Genomic DNA, 15,364 nt, shown 5'->3' with positions numbered 1-15,364 from the left:
TTCTACCATGACTTTCCAAATCTTAAAAGCCTTAAATACTCCATACTTATGTTTCAAATACTCATACCCTCCTAGAGTGGTCATTAATAAAAATCACAAAGTATTGCTTCCCACCAATGGATGGGACAATCGTTGGACCCCAAACATCAGAGTGAACGAGCTCAAGTCTCTTTCTTTGAAGTTCTTCCACTTGTCTGAAAGTTAACTCATTTTTGCTTTCTAAGTATGTAGTCTTCACACATGTCAATTTCTACTAATTAATCAAATAATTGGTAATTTATCCTTTGAGTGCATGATCTTCATCGCTTACTCACTCATATGGCTTAACCTTTGGTGCCATAGATTGGGATTTTCATTTGTTGCAACTACAATCAAATGACATGCTCTTGATGTCTTGTAAGGAGTACCAATCTTTTCACCATGAGAAATTGTCATTGTAGCCTCCAAAATCTTCCAAGGATTGCCATTGTGTAGCCATCACCAACCAACTGACCTACAAAACTGAAGAGGTTGAAGACTCACTCGACTTTCTTTGTCAAATCTCTTCACTAAGAATCAAATCATAAACATCATTGAATTTTAACTTATTGCTTCTCGAAGAGCTACTCACAATTGTGGCAATAACATTCTAACTTTCTAGTAGAGAAGAAAAAGTATCAACGCTCATACTTCTTCATCAAATTCGATTCCAACTGAACTCAATTAGGTTGAGACTATATTGAGTTCATTGAGATGTTGTGCTGCCAATGCACCTTTTTTCATTCACAAATTAAATAACCGCCTCATCAAATGAACTTTGTTTGAGGTTGACGACTTTTCTTACATTTAAGAAAAAGCCGCCATAAGATGCACCGTGGTCTTTTCTTTTGCAATGTTAACTGTAACGTTGCGAGATAACATCAATCAGATAACTGTAAGGGCTTGTCTGTCGAGAATAGCCTAATCTTCATCCTTTATGCCCTTTGGTTTGTTTCCTAAGAGAGCTTGATACAACTTTTTCTAATACAGATAATCTTTGATCTACATTTTTCAAAAGTCAAAGTCTACACCATCAAACTTCTCAATTTTCACCTTTTCTTCATCTGCAATCACTTCTCCCACTCAAATTTAATTCCTTGTGGATTGATTATGAATTCTTTTGAGAATTGATAGAAATCAACACCAAAACTCTCATACAAATTGTTCAGAAATTATGAAAAAAAAATTATAATCAGATTTACGAGAAATAAAATGCTTGTAGAATAATAACACACAAAACTTGATAACAGAGTTCGATTAATTATTCCTAGGTCTCTAGGTTGCTACAAATATATTATTGAAAAAAATAATAATAAAAAAATAATATTCACAAACCATAAACCCTAAATCGTACCCCCATAAACCACGACAGTCCTTTCAAATTGTGATGCAATTTGCATTCAAATTGAAAGAATATCATTACAATTAATAGAAAACACTGTAACATAACACAGTATCAACCGTAGTTAAATAACATTTCAAAAAACAATTTATCAAAAGTAAATTTTGCCAATTAAACCCCTAAGTTCAAGTTTCTCACTACAAAATTTCACATAATTAAGAAAATAACTATTACTTAATCACCTCAGATTATTTTAACATGGTATATATTATTTAAAAATATAAATAAATAACTACTTTTACATTACATATATATACAAATATCATAAATCATATAAAGCTTTACTTGTTTAGGATAATATCCAATAATTCACTGGTTGAATTGATAAAATTTAATTATTAAAAAGTTATTAGAAGTATCATTTTACTTTGTCAGATGGTATTATTTGATCGTATAAAATTCAAACGGCCAACTCAAGAATTCATCATATTGTTGGCATTGGTAACCAAAACAAAAAGGCAGAAATCGGTGAATCATTACAATGCTAATGCAACAGAAACAAGAAACCCATAAAAAGTATATTAATGTATAATGGAGGGATAAGTTGTGTAAAGATTACAAATTAAGACCCCGTGTTAATGGATCTTATCCATTTAATTTATTCATGTAGATATCAACAAAAGATTTATTTACATAATAAATAATTGAGCCATATGGCAGATTTACATATTTCTACATTCATTGATTCTCTTTCACATCTTTTTGCTCTACCAATAATCCCTACAAGAACAATGACCATCTTTAAAATGGTGTAAGCAATTTGAATCACTTAAATATATTTCACACCCATATGCCAATGATATGAATTTGGCTGTCTCATGGCAATCTCTACACATCCTCAAATTCTTTACTATCCGTAAAACTTGAGGTGTGTGATGAGAATCTATTAAAGCAAATGCTAATGCAAGTTTTTCACTATGTACATTACTAACATTTTCCTTCTCCTCTTCCTCAATGCAAAGTCCATTGTCAGAAGTATGTGCCTTGACATTTACACCTACCCGTTTTAGCCAAGAATGTAGCTTGTCCAAATATGGTTTTGACTGATCACCAGCAACAAAAGTATGGACCAAGTGATTCCTTTCAGTCCAGCTTTGCCCAACAGGTTTTTTAACAACCTTTTCCCTCTCCATCTTTGTCATTTTTGGAGCTTCCCAATTCCTCCCACATAAAGAATATGCCTGTGAAAGTAAATGCTGAGTTACAATATTGTCAGGTTCCAACTCAAGCAGACGTTCTGCTGCAAAGATTGCCATTCCGAAATTCCTATGAATTCTGCAGGCAGTGAGCAAGGCAGACCATACAGAGGAGTTAGGCTCAGCTGGCATGTTTTGAATAAACTCCAGTGCTTCAGCAAGCTTACCTGAACGACCAAGCAAATAAACCATAGCAGAATAGTGTTCCAGATCTGGTCTAATTTGATATTCTTGGCTGAAGTTGGAGAAAACATGATTCCCCTCATCCACCATTCCAGCATGACTATAAGCTGCGATAAGACTCGCAAAAGTAACTCGATTTGGATGAAGTCCATCCTTCCTCATCTGATAAAAAAGATCAAGTGCAGACTCTGAACAGCCGTGTAACACATAACCTGAGAGCAGAGAGTTCCAACTGATGATATCTTTTGGGGACAACCCATAGAATATTTTTCTAGAATACATTATATTTCCTGCCTTAGCATAAATGTCAATGAATGTATTTGATACAGAAAGTTCAGACACTAAATTTCTACGCACTGCACAACAATGAATTTCTTTCACTTTCTTTGCAGCCACTAAATTTGCACAGGCAGGAAGGATAGTCAGCACTGTAACTAAGTTGGGAGCCATATTGAAAAACTGCATCCGCCGAAATATCTGCAAGGCCTTGTCCTTTTGTCTACTCTGCAGGAAACCAGAAATTAACGAGTTCCATGATGCCACATTTGGCTTAATTTTCCCATCTTTCTCAATTCTTTGAAAAAGATCCAATGCCTCGTCCTCAGCACCATTCTGCATAAATCCTGTGATCAGCACATTCCATGTAACAACATTAGGAGGTGAATCAGACTCCTGCATTTTCATAAATAACTCATGGGCTTTGCCACAGAAACCAGCTTGGCAATATCCTCCAATTATTGAGTTCCAAGAATATACATCCCTCTCTAACATCTTATCAAAAATGCTTTGAGCAGACTCCAGATTGCCACCCTTGGCATACATGTCAAGCAGTGAATTACCGATTAGAATATCGTCAACCAAACATGTCTTAACAGCAATAGAATGGATTTCTGATCCCATACTTAGTGATTTTACAGACGCACATGCTGAGGCTGCACTAGCAATTGTAATACTGTTGGGCTCAACCCCGACTATAAACATCTCCCTCAACAAATCAAAGGCATCATTTATCCTTCCCTTTTGAGTAAACCCAGAAATCATAGAAGTCCAAGTATATACATCAGGAGAAATCCCAAAACTCTCCATCCTCCTCATTAATTCCATTGCAATATCACAATGCCCTAACTGATTATAACTTGCAATCAAAATGTTCCAAGTTACCAATCCAGGCTCAACTCCTTCCTGCTGCATTGCATCAAAATACTTCTGAGCTTCTTCAATCTCACCCTTCTGGCAAAACCCAGTTATTATCACATTCCAGGAAACACAGTTCCTCTCATCCATTCTCCTAAAGAGCTTCTCTGCACAACTCATCTCCCCACACTTAGCATACACAGCCAGAATTGAATTAATCACAAGCAAAGAAGAGCACATTCCGCCCCGAATCGCCATCGAATGGATCAACCTCCCAGTTTCAAAATCCCTGCACTTTCCGCAGGCTTTCAAAACCTTCGGGAGCAAAAACTCATCAGGCAAAACCCCATGTCCCATCATATCATAAAAAAGCTCCACAACTTCCTCCCACTTAAGGTCTCTGGAGCAGGCACCAATCATGGCAGACCAAGAGAACAAATTCCTCTCACGCATTTCATCAAACACTTTCCGTGCCTCATCCAAGTGCCCGCATTTGGCATACATGCTAACCAACTTGGTCTCCACAAAAGGGTTCACCTTTCTCACCAACCCAATCCTAGCATGCAACTCCCTACCCACCATAATGCAGTCTCTGTCAATGCAAGCCTGAAGCAGGTTCATGAAGGTAATGGGTTTCACCTTGGACCCCTGTTGAGCCAGAGAGTCAAGAATTGGCACAGCCTCACTCAGGGGACCATTGACACATAGCTGGTTCAACTGGGCATCCACCAACTTTGGGTGTGACCTTTTGGTCATAGAGACATTGTTGGAGTTTGCAAGGACCCTTGTTGAACTATGCCACTCAAATTGAGTGGCACTGTGGGAAGGGATTGACAAAGGAGGCCATGGTTTACTGGGTAGAATAATAAGGTTCTTCTCCATTGTGGCTTTGGAAGTGTCCTTATCTCCTTTGGGTTTGAAACAAGTATGTGGACATGACTTAGATGAGATAGGGGTAAGGCTTACAAAACATACCTGTAATGACACCAACGTTAGACATGAGTATATAACTACCAGTGGTTTGGTTTGGCGGATTTATTATTTTTTAGTCCTTCTATTTCAAATACAGTACTTATTTTTAATTTATGTAGATTTTTTTTTTCTTTTGATATATTTTATTTTTATTAACGTAATTTATGTTATGAGGACGCGGACTTTTTATTTTTAATTTTTATTTATCTAAATAATCTACCTCCCATTTTATTTATCTATATATATCAATTTATTGTACATTATGAGAAATCGGACCATTAACTAATTTCTCAAGTAAAAAAATTGAAAATTTTGCTTTAACCCTTTGAGAAATCGATTTCTTCGTAACCGATTTCTCAATTCGGTTTACTTATTTTGTTTTTATATGAATTTATTTTTTTTTAATTTTTTTAAAAATTATTTAAATTATAATTGAATTTTAAATATAAATATTTTAATATTTTTAATTAATTTAAGTATTTAAATTTTATTTAATAAATATAGATTTTTAAGCTTTTTAATTATTTTAAATATTTCGTTTTTCTTCAATTAATATAGATATTTTAATATTTTTAACTAATTTAATAATTTATTTTTCTATTATAGATATAGATATTTTAATATTTTAAATACTTAATTTTTATAACAATATTATTTTATAAATAATATATATTTATTTAGTTTTTAAGATTTTTTTATAAATATTATTAAAAAGATTATTATTAATTTTAAAAAAAATTAATTTTAAATTAATAATGTAGAATCATAATTAACTTAAATATTTAATGTTAACAATGAAATATTTAAAAAATAATAATTTAAATTTACAACTGCATTAATAAAATTGTATAATTACATTTAAACACACTAAAATAATTGTAATAACATAAATTTGTAACAATCATAAATAAATGATACTCCCTCCATTCCTATATATAAGAAATATAGGATGAAAATCACACGGACCAAGAAAATATCGTTTGAGCTGTTAATCGTGATAAATATATCCTAAATTTAAATTTATTATTAAAATACTCATACAATTAAATTCTTTAATGCCACTAATTGTATTTCTCCTCATTCCAAGCCACTAGTTTTTTCTGATGGATATCATTAATTCAATTGCAGAATCGACTCGGCAATTTGGCAAATTGAATGTTTAAAATATCATTAAAATCTTTCAAAGACAAAATTGCATGAAATATTTAAAAAAGACAAGACCTACATTAAGTAAAGATAGTAAACACCTTTTGGCATCTCTAGTGAAATGAAAATACTCTAATAAATTAGTCATTAATATGAGAAATTGGTAGTTACCTTTCTCTTAATAAATTGAGGGTATAAAAGAAATCTATTAATTAATACAAAGGAAAATATGCCTGTGTTTTTTATATTTAGGAAAAAAAAATACTTTTGTTTCTTATATATAGGAACGGATGTAGTATTAAAGGAAATACACTACAAAAGAAAAACATACTAAAATATAATTGAATACCCTTTATAGACATATGAGTTATTGACTTTAAAGTTGTTGATTTGAACTCCCTGAATGATAAAGACATTTTTTCTTAGAATGACCTAGATTCCTACACATGGAACATCTTTTTGGTTGTCCAGTTTCTACCATATCTATTTCGGTGCGTACTCAAGATGATTTTGGATGACCTTTTTTGTTTTTGACCTTTTCTAGATTTGGCAATGTTTGTAGTTCTCCACCAATCTGGCCAATAAGATTCGTTGAGTAGTTCTTCAAATAATTCTTTCTACACATTACAAACATATTCCAACGTAAATATTGGATTTATATAAAGTGTGTAATTGTGTGGTTAACACGCTTACACGCAACAATGACATGCGAGTATGACATGTGTAACTATTGAAATTTGTCACAGTCACACCACTTTTCATCTAATCTAACTGTTAAAGTTTCAGTCGAACGTCCTTCCCTTGAGTTAATATTTCTTGCACTTTTCATGGCATTTAGCAACTTGGGTAAATCATGTATGATTGCTCCCAATTCCCATGTAATTTGTGGAGTGTCAACTTACTCACTTCGTGGACTTTTATTATGTTTTTACTAAGATAATTTTTTTCTATTTCACAATTATTTTCTAAAGTTTTTATGTCAATGAATCAAATGTATCACTTTTATGTCTCAAATATATTTGTAGCATGTTCAAAAGTTATTTTGAAAAATGAAATAATTAGACTTTTGCACCAACAAATTATGTCAACTGACTCACTTTGTGGACTTTTATTATGTCTTTACTAAGCTAATTTTTTCCATGTCGCAACTATTTTCTAAAAATCTTATGTCAATGAATCAATGGTACTACTTTTAGGTCTCAAATATATTTGTAGCACGTTTGAAAAGTCATTTGAAAAACTAAAAGAATTAGACTTTTGTATCAACAAACTATGTTAATTGATTGACTTTGTGAAATTTTATTATGTCTCTGCTAAGCTATTTTTTTCATCTGTGTTTTTATGTCAATGAATCAAATGTATCACTTTCAGGTCTCAAATATATTTGTAGCACGTTCAAAAAGTTATTTTGAAAAATGAAATAATTAGACTTTTGCACCAACAAATTATGTCAACTGACTCACTTCGTGGGCTTTTATTATGTCTTTGCTAAGCTAATTTTTTCTATGTTGCAACAATTTTCTAAAATTTTTATGTCAATGAATCAATGGTACCACTTTCAGGTCTCAAATATATTTGTAACACACGTTTGAAAAGTCATCTGAAAAATAAAAAGAATTAAACTTTTGTATCAACAAACTATGTTAATTGACTCACTTTGTGGACTTTTATTATGTCTTTGCTAAGATATTTTTTTCATGTCACAACTATTTTTTTATGCCAATGAATCCAACAATACCACTTTTGAGTCTCAAATATGTTCATAGCATGTTGTAAAAGTCATTAAAAAAATAAAATAAAAATAACTAGAGTTTGATACCAGCATTCATTCATATATATTATAAAATTTAATATATAATACAAAATTTAATGTGAATATTTCTTGTTATATAACCTAAATGTTTAACATAAATTAACTTAGTTTAATAAAAAATTATAAAAAATTTATGTTTTTTTTATTAATTTAAAATTATTTATCTATATTTACTAAAGAAAAATTCAACGACCCATTAGTGATTGGGTGAGAAGGGATTTGGATAGTTAAAAATTTGAGAACCTAAGTTCAATTCTCATTACTATCATTTTTGTAATTTTTCTATCTTTATCAAAAAAAATTCAATAACTAAATAAATTAAACATATTTAAAAAAGTATTTTTTAATTTTTTAATTATTTTAATTACTATATTTTTCTTAAATTATTTTCTTACATTAAAACTAAAACAATTTTTTTTAGAAAGATTAAACATATCTATATTTATAATAGCAAATAAATTATTAAATTAATTAAAATATTAAAACATATATTTATTAAAGAAAAATTAAATATTTAAAATAATTAATAATATTAAAATATCTATATTTATTAAATAAAATTTAAATACTTAAATTAATAAAAAAAAATATTAAAATATTTATATTTAAAATTTCAATTATAATTTAAATAATTTTTTTAAAAATAAGTAAACAAAAAAATAACAAATTCAGATTAAAATAAAAAAGTAAAACCAATTGAGAAATCAATTATGGAGAAACCGATTTCTCAAAGAGTTGAAGCAAAATTTTCAAATCTTTTTACTTGAGAAATCGATTGATGGTGAACCAATTTCTCATTATGCACGGTAAATTAATATATATATATATATATATATATATATATATATATATATATATATATATATATAAGTAAATAAAATGAGAAGTATGGAAAGTAAGTTATTTAGATAAATTAAAATTAAAATTGATATATTAAAAAAAAAGTCTGAGGACGTGACATTTTTTATATGATATTTTTTGTTTGTTTAAATATTTTTTTTTATAGTTTTATTTACTTTCTTTTTAAGATCATATTGTTTAAAATATTTTACTTTAATTTTTATATACATACTTTTATCTTTTTAATCTCTATTGTCTATTTTTCTTTAATGTTATTTATATTGTAATAACATAATAAAGACAGATTTAAAATCACATTTTTGACGTAAATTTTTTTATTTGTTAAAAATACCTTATATTAAATTTTAGGCTTAAATATGTTTAAACTACCTCGAATTAGCTCGATTTTTAGATTACTACTTTCTAAAAAAGAAATTGTTAAAATTACTTGATAATTTTTTTTTCAATTTAGTATCTGATGCTAGTTTCCTCGGTTAAATCATGACGTAGCAAACGGATTGTCACGTCATCACCCAACAGTGTCTGCCACGTCATTCAAGGGACTGCCAGGTGGGCATGGTGATGACGTGGCAAACACTATTGGGTGATGACGTGGCAGTCTGTCTGTCACGTCATCACTTGACAGAGGGGGACCAACGTCAGGTACTAAATTGAAGAAAAAAAATTAGTCAAGTATTTAAAACTAAAAATAATAAATTAATAAGTAGTCATCTGAAAACCAACGTAATTGGAGGTAGTAATTTGAAAACCGACCTAATTGAAGGTAGTAATCTGAAAATTGTCACTGAAGGACAATCTATTTTGAGGCCACCATATTTTGATTGCATAAATAACATTGAGTGAAAGGAGCGTATGCGAATATTCATACAATTCATCGACTTCAAACTTTGGTTTGTCATAAAAAATGGACCAAAAATTCTAACAAAGATACTGGACAATGAAGAAGTGGAGAAAAATGAAGATTAATAAGATGAAGAAGACATAAAACACCTGTAACTAGAAACAAAAGCAACAAATGTTTTATATTGTGCCATGAATTAAGATACTTTTGAAAAAAATTTCAAGTGCGGCTTAAAAATATTCAAACTACCTTCTGTTGGATCGAGCGCTTACCACTAGACCAAAAGCTATAGCTGATAGTCAGGGCGCAACTCTTTTTACTTAAGAGCGCAACAGCCCAAGCGCCATGATTCGACAGTGACTTGGCCCACCTAGCCTCCGCCACGAGACAATTGATGCAACTCGCAACAATCTCCCCCTCAACAATTGCCCCGCTGGGTATCGAACTCATGACCTTGGCTCTGATACCAATTGTTGGATCGAGCGCTTACCACTAGACCAAAAGCTATAGCTGATAGTCAAGGCGCAACTCTTTTTACTTAAGAGCGCAACAGCCCAAGCACCATGATTCGACAGTGACTTGGCCCACCTAGCCTCCGCCACGAGACAATTGATGCAACCCGCAACACCTTCAATTAGGTCAGTTTTCAGATTACTACCTCTAATTAGGCCGATTTTCAGATTATTACCTATTAATTTACTGTTTTTTGTTTTAAATACTTGACTATTTTTTTTTCCTTCAATTTAGTACCTGATATTGGTCTCCCTCTATCAAGTGATGACGTGGCAGACAGATTGCCACGTCATCACCCAATAGTGTTTGACACATCATCACCATATCCACGTGGCAGTCCCTTGGATAACATGACAGACACTGTTGGGTGATGACGTGGTAGTCCGTTTGCCACGTCATTATTTAATAGAGGAAACTACGTCAGGTACTAAATTAAAAAAAATGTCAGGTAATTTTAACAAAAAAAATTAAAAAGTACTAATCTGAAAATCGAGTTAATTCGAGGTAGTTTAAACATATTTAAGCCTAAATTTTATTATATAATTACGACAATTTTATATTTGATTTTAAACTTAAGACTACATCAACTTGCAAGATATTCAAAATAAATATTAATTTAATATAACTAAAATTTATACTAAAAAAATATTTTTGAACATTTAAATTTTATAATAAATAAATATTTGAAAATATATAAAATATATTAATATTTATAATAAATAATTTATATTATAATACAAAATTATTTATCATTATTGTTAATGTTAAAAAATGAAACACTCTTTACTCCTCATGATTACTGTTATTAGTGTTATGTAATATTACTGTAAAAAAATTTAAAAGAAAAATACGAGGCAAGATTAATTTGTTATAATCTAACAATAGATATTTATGATATTTATTGAACTAGACACTATCTGGTAATTTTCAAATCTTGAAATTCACATCTAAAATTTAATAAAAGTATGTTTTTTTTTCGTTCCTAGAGTATCCACCGCCGATAGGCGTGACTAATCTTCTCGCTATGTTGGAGACACCTCAAAGGGTGGGATAGCTGGCCCCAAGATTTAATGGGGCTGCATACACAAGGCAGGATTTGAACCCCTGACCTTGCGGAAGCGTGGATCAACCCCTACCGCTGAACCACACGCTTGGGGTTTAATAAAAGTATGTTTGAATATAAGTTAAAAATATTTTAAATTTTTTTATTAAAAATAAAAAGTATTCTATAATAATGATATGATTAATGTTCATTTGAATAATTTGCATGGCGTTAAGTTGAATGTTCAACCATCTTTTAAATGTTTCATCTTGTGACATGACAAGGGTGGGCTTAAGGTTTTGTTTTTTCTTTTTTTTATTCGAGTAGACTAAAAAGCCGCATTTTTATAATTATTTAAATATTATTTATTTATCACTTTAATTCTCAAACCAAAATGTAAAAATAACATATATCTTCCTTGGGCACCTCCAAGGAAGTAGCACAAGAAGTAGAACTAGTGGTAGCATAAGGATAAGAGTTAAGATCTTTATGTAGGAAGACAGTATTTTGCAAATGAATTTTAGTGATAGAACAATTCTTTTCACTCACAAGTCCTTTAGAGGAGATATTTTCCTCCTTACTCTTCCCTAAGAGAAATGTCTTTTTTCTTTCTTTTTCTCTTGTTTTTCTCAATTTTATTTTTGCCAAAATTTTTTCTTCCTTTTGTTTAATAATGCGAATTTCTTCCTCTAAAATTGCAAGTTGTGTTTTTCTTTCAAGTTTTTCTTTTTCTCTTGTTAACACTTCTTGCTTGGTCCAAAGTTTTAGTGGCATAAGCTCTTGAGTAGGATGTGAAATTTTTTTTGGAGAGCTTAAGGCACTACCACTTGAGGAATGTTTTCTCATGATTAAACAAAAAGAGTTTTCAAAAAAAATAAGTTTTCAAAAATTCCTAAAGAAAAGTTGGCTAAAGATTACTAGTTAAACGTGGTTCTAAACAACACTAAGCCTTTGGAACTTAGAAATTGTATCCCTTAAACTTCAACGAGCAAGCATCTAGCAAACTTGACAATTAAAACATGCAATTTGAAAACTTAAAAACAAGAGAAAATTTTAAGCAAACTAGTCGATTGGTTAAATTTCAAGTTGTAAAATGCAATGCAAAAGGAAAATGAATTTTTTTTTCAAGGAACAAAACTAAACACTTAGAGGTCTAAGTATATAAATTGCACTATCAAGGGAGGTGAGCTACTAAGAGCCACTTAATAACCAAGCATTTTCAAGTGGAAATTACGAAACCCCTTTATGTTAGTTTCAATTCCAAAATCTTTTCACAAAACTTTAATGCTTATGATTTTCTTCAAACAATTTTTTTTTATTCCTTCCTAAACGTGAGCAATTAAAACTACACAAGCTAGTCGAATCAACTAAGTAAAGCAATCAAAGACAACTAAACAATAGCAATGGTCAAAGATTAACAAGCTAGTCAATTTCCTAAGTGGATGCTTGAAATCATATGAAATTTTCAAGCACTTCCACTAGATCTACACGTGAGTGGTCTATAGGGATTTAGATATACCTAGGGATGGGTAGACGGACCCGGGTCAGCGGACCGGTCCGTAAGTCCGCGCATTTCACGGATAACGGGCCCATTTTTTTCAAATCCGTATGACTATGTCTAATTTTTGAGCCCGGCCTATGAAGTCTGCGGACTTGGCGAATTTAATCCGCGAGCTCGCGGGCTAGTCCGCGGACTTCATTAATTAATATTTTTAAATATTATGATTTTACTATTAAGTTGTGTATTTAATTTTTTAAATTATTATACATTAAAATTATGTTTAGTTGGTAGGTATTTGTCATTCGAATTACTTTTATGACATTTTGATGCTTTTATTAATGAAAGTTTGGTACTATTATTTAAGTATTTGTAATTATTTTTATTTTAATATTTTAATATTTAGTATTTTAAACCATTTTAACTATTGATAAATTTTAGTATGATAAATATTAGCTTATAAATAAAAAATATTTTTTTCTTCTAATTTTATGTATTTTTATTTTTAAAAAATTTATTTTTTAAATCATTATTTAGGCCCGCGGACCGGTCCGTAATCCGCGGATTTTGGCGGGCTGGATACGGACTTAAAAAATAAGTCTATTTATTTTACGGACCGAACTTATCCGGCCCGTATAAAACGCGGGTTTTACGAACCAGGCTTTAAACGGGCCGGACCGGTCCGTATAGCCACCCCTAGATATACCTGACCAGCTTCTTAATACGCCCTCCAAGCTATTACAATTGATTAGAATCAAAGAAAATTGCAAGAAAAAAATAAGCTAGATTAAAGCAACATTTAGTGACGGATTTGGAGACAATTTTAGCAATGGATTTTCTTTGACAATTTTTCAGCCACCACTTTGTCTCCAATTCGTCCCTAGTCTTGGGATTCTTGTTTCTCCTTGCAACCTGCACCTTAAACATAGCAAAATACAGAAAATTGGCTGCTCACAATGATGGAAAGGTGTGATCACTCTTGTGAAGGATCTTTAGGAGGTTAAAGGATGATTTATGTATGAACAAGTCCAAAATCTCCTAGTCTTAAGATTCCTCTCCTTCTTCTAGGATTTGTGAGCTAATGCTTGCTTCCTTTGCAATGGTTTAAGGCAGCTTCCAATCATGGAATCCAAGAATAAAAACAGCAAAAGCACAATTATGAATAGTTAAACCAAAGTAGAGTAAGAATTTGACAAACACAAAGAGTTCCAATCAAGACTAAAAAAACTAAAAATTAAGACACACCTAAAGGTTGGAACACAAAAGGAAAGGTCCTAGATTAGCTCTAGATTAGATTAAGAAAACCAAAAATTAAAGGAAGAGAAGATTAAGAAATGATTTAAAAAGATTGCAATCCGGATTAAGCTTGGTGGCACAATTTCATTGTTCTATGTTTCTCCTTGGCTTTTTCTACTTTGTTCTTTTCTTTCTTTCTTTTTTTAATCCTTTTTTTTTAAATTCTTTTGTTTCAAAGGAGATCTCACTGCCTTTTTCCAGCAAAATGTTCCAGCCACACTAATTAAAAGATTGAATCCGAATTACTCAAAAAAAAAATTTCAACTAGAACTAGTTCAAAATTTATAAGGAATTTGGTGCATGTTCTTTACAAACACTCGCTTGTTTTCAATCCAAATTCACTTGCACATTTATTTTTCAATATTGGTTCTGTTTTTCCCTTGTTTTACAAGCGAATTTCCAGATTCTTAAATGCCAAATTCATGCACCAAAATTGAACTAGTCTACTAACCAAAAAATCTAGCAACAATGATCACAATTTTCTTATAGGAAATGTTCATGGAATTAGATCAATACAAACAATGAAGACATAATGGAAACTTAACTCTAAGAATCCACCAATGAACTAGTGATGGACATGAACTCAAAGTTGCAAAATAAAAGCACATATGAAGGCATACAAAGTATAGCTCTCGGCCAAAGCAACTTTTAGTAGAAAATGAATCAAACAAGGTTTAAACTAAGCACATCTTGAATCCATTGACATTCAAATGACTAAACATGACTTCTAGACATTCATAAGATTCAAAAATTAAAATCACATGCAATACTCAAAGATGACCGAATCAAAACTTTAAAGAACAAGACTCAAACAAAAATGAAAACCGCACAAGTAGAATCCTAGACTCCTAGTGATTGTGGAATGAACACAAATACAATCACTCAATTGGATCTATCAAATTTTGAGTAGAAAAATTAGATCCAAACAGCAAGAACACAATGAGACATATAAGAACACAAAACACAAAAATTAAACCGTGAAAGAATGCACAAAACCTCAAGGAATGAACCAATGCTCTTGATACCAAAAATGATGGCAAAGCTAGGTGAAGAAGATTGATGATCTTCCCTTGGCTTTGCTTCGGCCTTGGAACTCTTCCTTGATCCAAATTCTGAACGTTCAAATCCAGCAAAGAAAGGAGAAGAGAGACGAAATTGGAATGGAAGGAAGCATCAAAGCAAAAGTGAGCAATGGATTGCTCACAAATGGACTAGAACCTAGAAGCTCTCAAGGAACTTTTCTAAGCTTCTAAAGTGACTTTGAGGAGAGAATTGAAGCTGAATCAAATCTAATCAGAATTCTATAATATGATCAAAGTGAATACAAATGTGAAGGAAAAAACTTAAATAGACAACTAGCCAAGCCAAAGTGGAGCCAAGTTCAAATTTGAACTTTGGCGCCAAGAATTTGAATTTTGAATTCAAATTCTTTGGGCTGCCATTTGCTGA

The 15,364-nt window shown here is 31.2% G+C and overlaps 1 protein-coding gene across 1 annotated transcript; it reads right to left on the bottom strand.

Moving 5' to 3' along the window:
* Positions 1-1,915: 1,915 nt before the first annotated feature.
* LOC109787868 (Pentatricopeptide repeat (PPR-like) superfamily protein) lies at positions 1,916-4,941 on the bottom strand. Its single transcript, XM_020346455.3, has one exon. The coding sequence runs from the start codon at positions 4,813-4,815 to the stop codon at positions 2,128-2,130; it is 2,688 nt and encodes an 895-aa protein (XP_020202044.1). The 5' UTR covers positions 4,816-4,941; the 3' UTR covers positions 1,916-2,127.
* Positions 4,942-15,364: the final 10,423 nt, after the last annotated feature.

The sequence above is a fragment of the Cajanus cajan genome, chromosome 9 (assembly GCF_000230855.2).
Source record: "Cajanus cajan strain Asha chromosome 9, NIPB_CcT2T_4, whole genome shotgun sequence".
In the NCBI taxonomy this organism is placed as follows: domain Eukaryota; kingdom Viridiplantae; phylum Streptophyta; class Magnoliopsida; order Fabales; family Fabaceae; genus Cajanus; species Cajanus cajan.
The sequence above is the reverse complement of the archived record's forward strand: the minus strand, read 5'-3'. Positions and strand labels throughout refer to the sequence as shown.

Bases quoted from the DNA above. Each gene is read 5' to 3' on its own strand.
- LOC109787868 (XM_020346455.3), bottom strand. From the start codon at position 4,815: ATGGAGAAGAACCTTATTATTCTACCCAGTAAACCATGGCCTCCTTTG.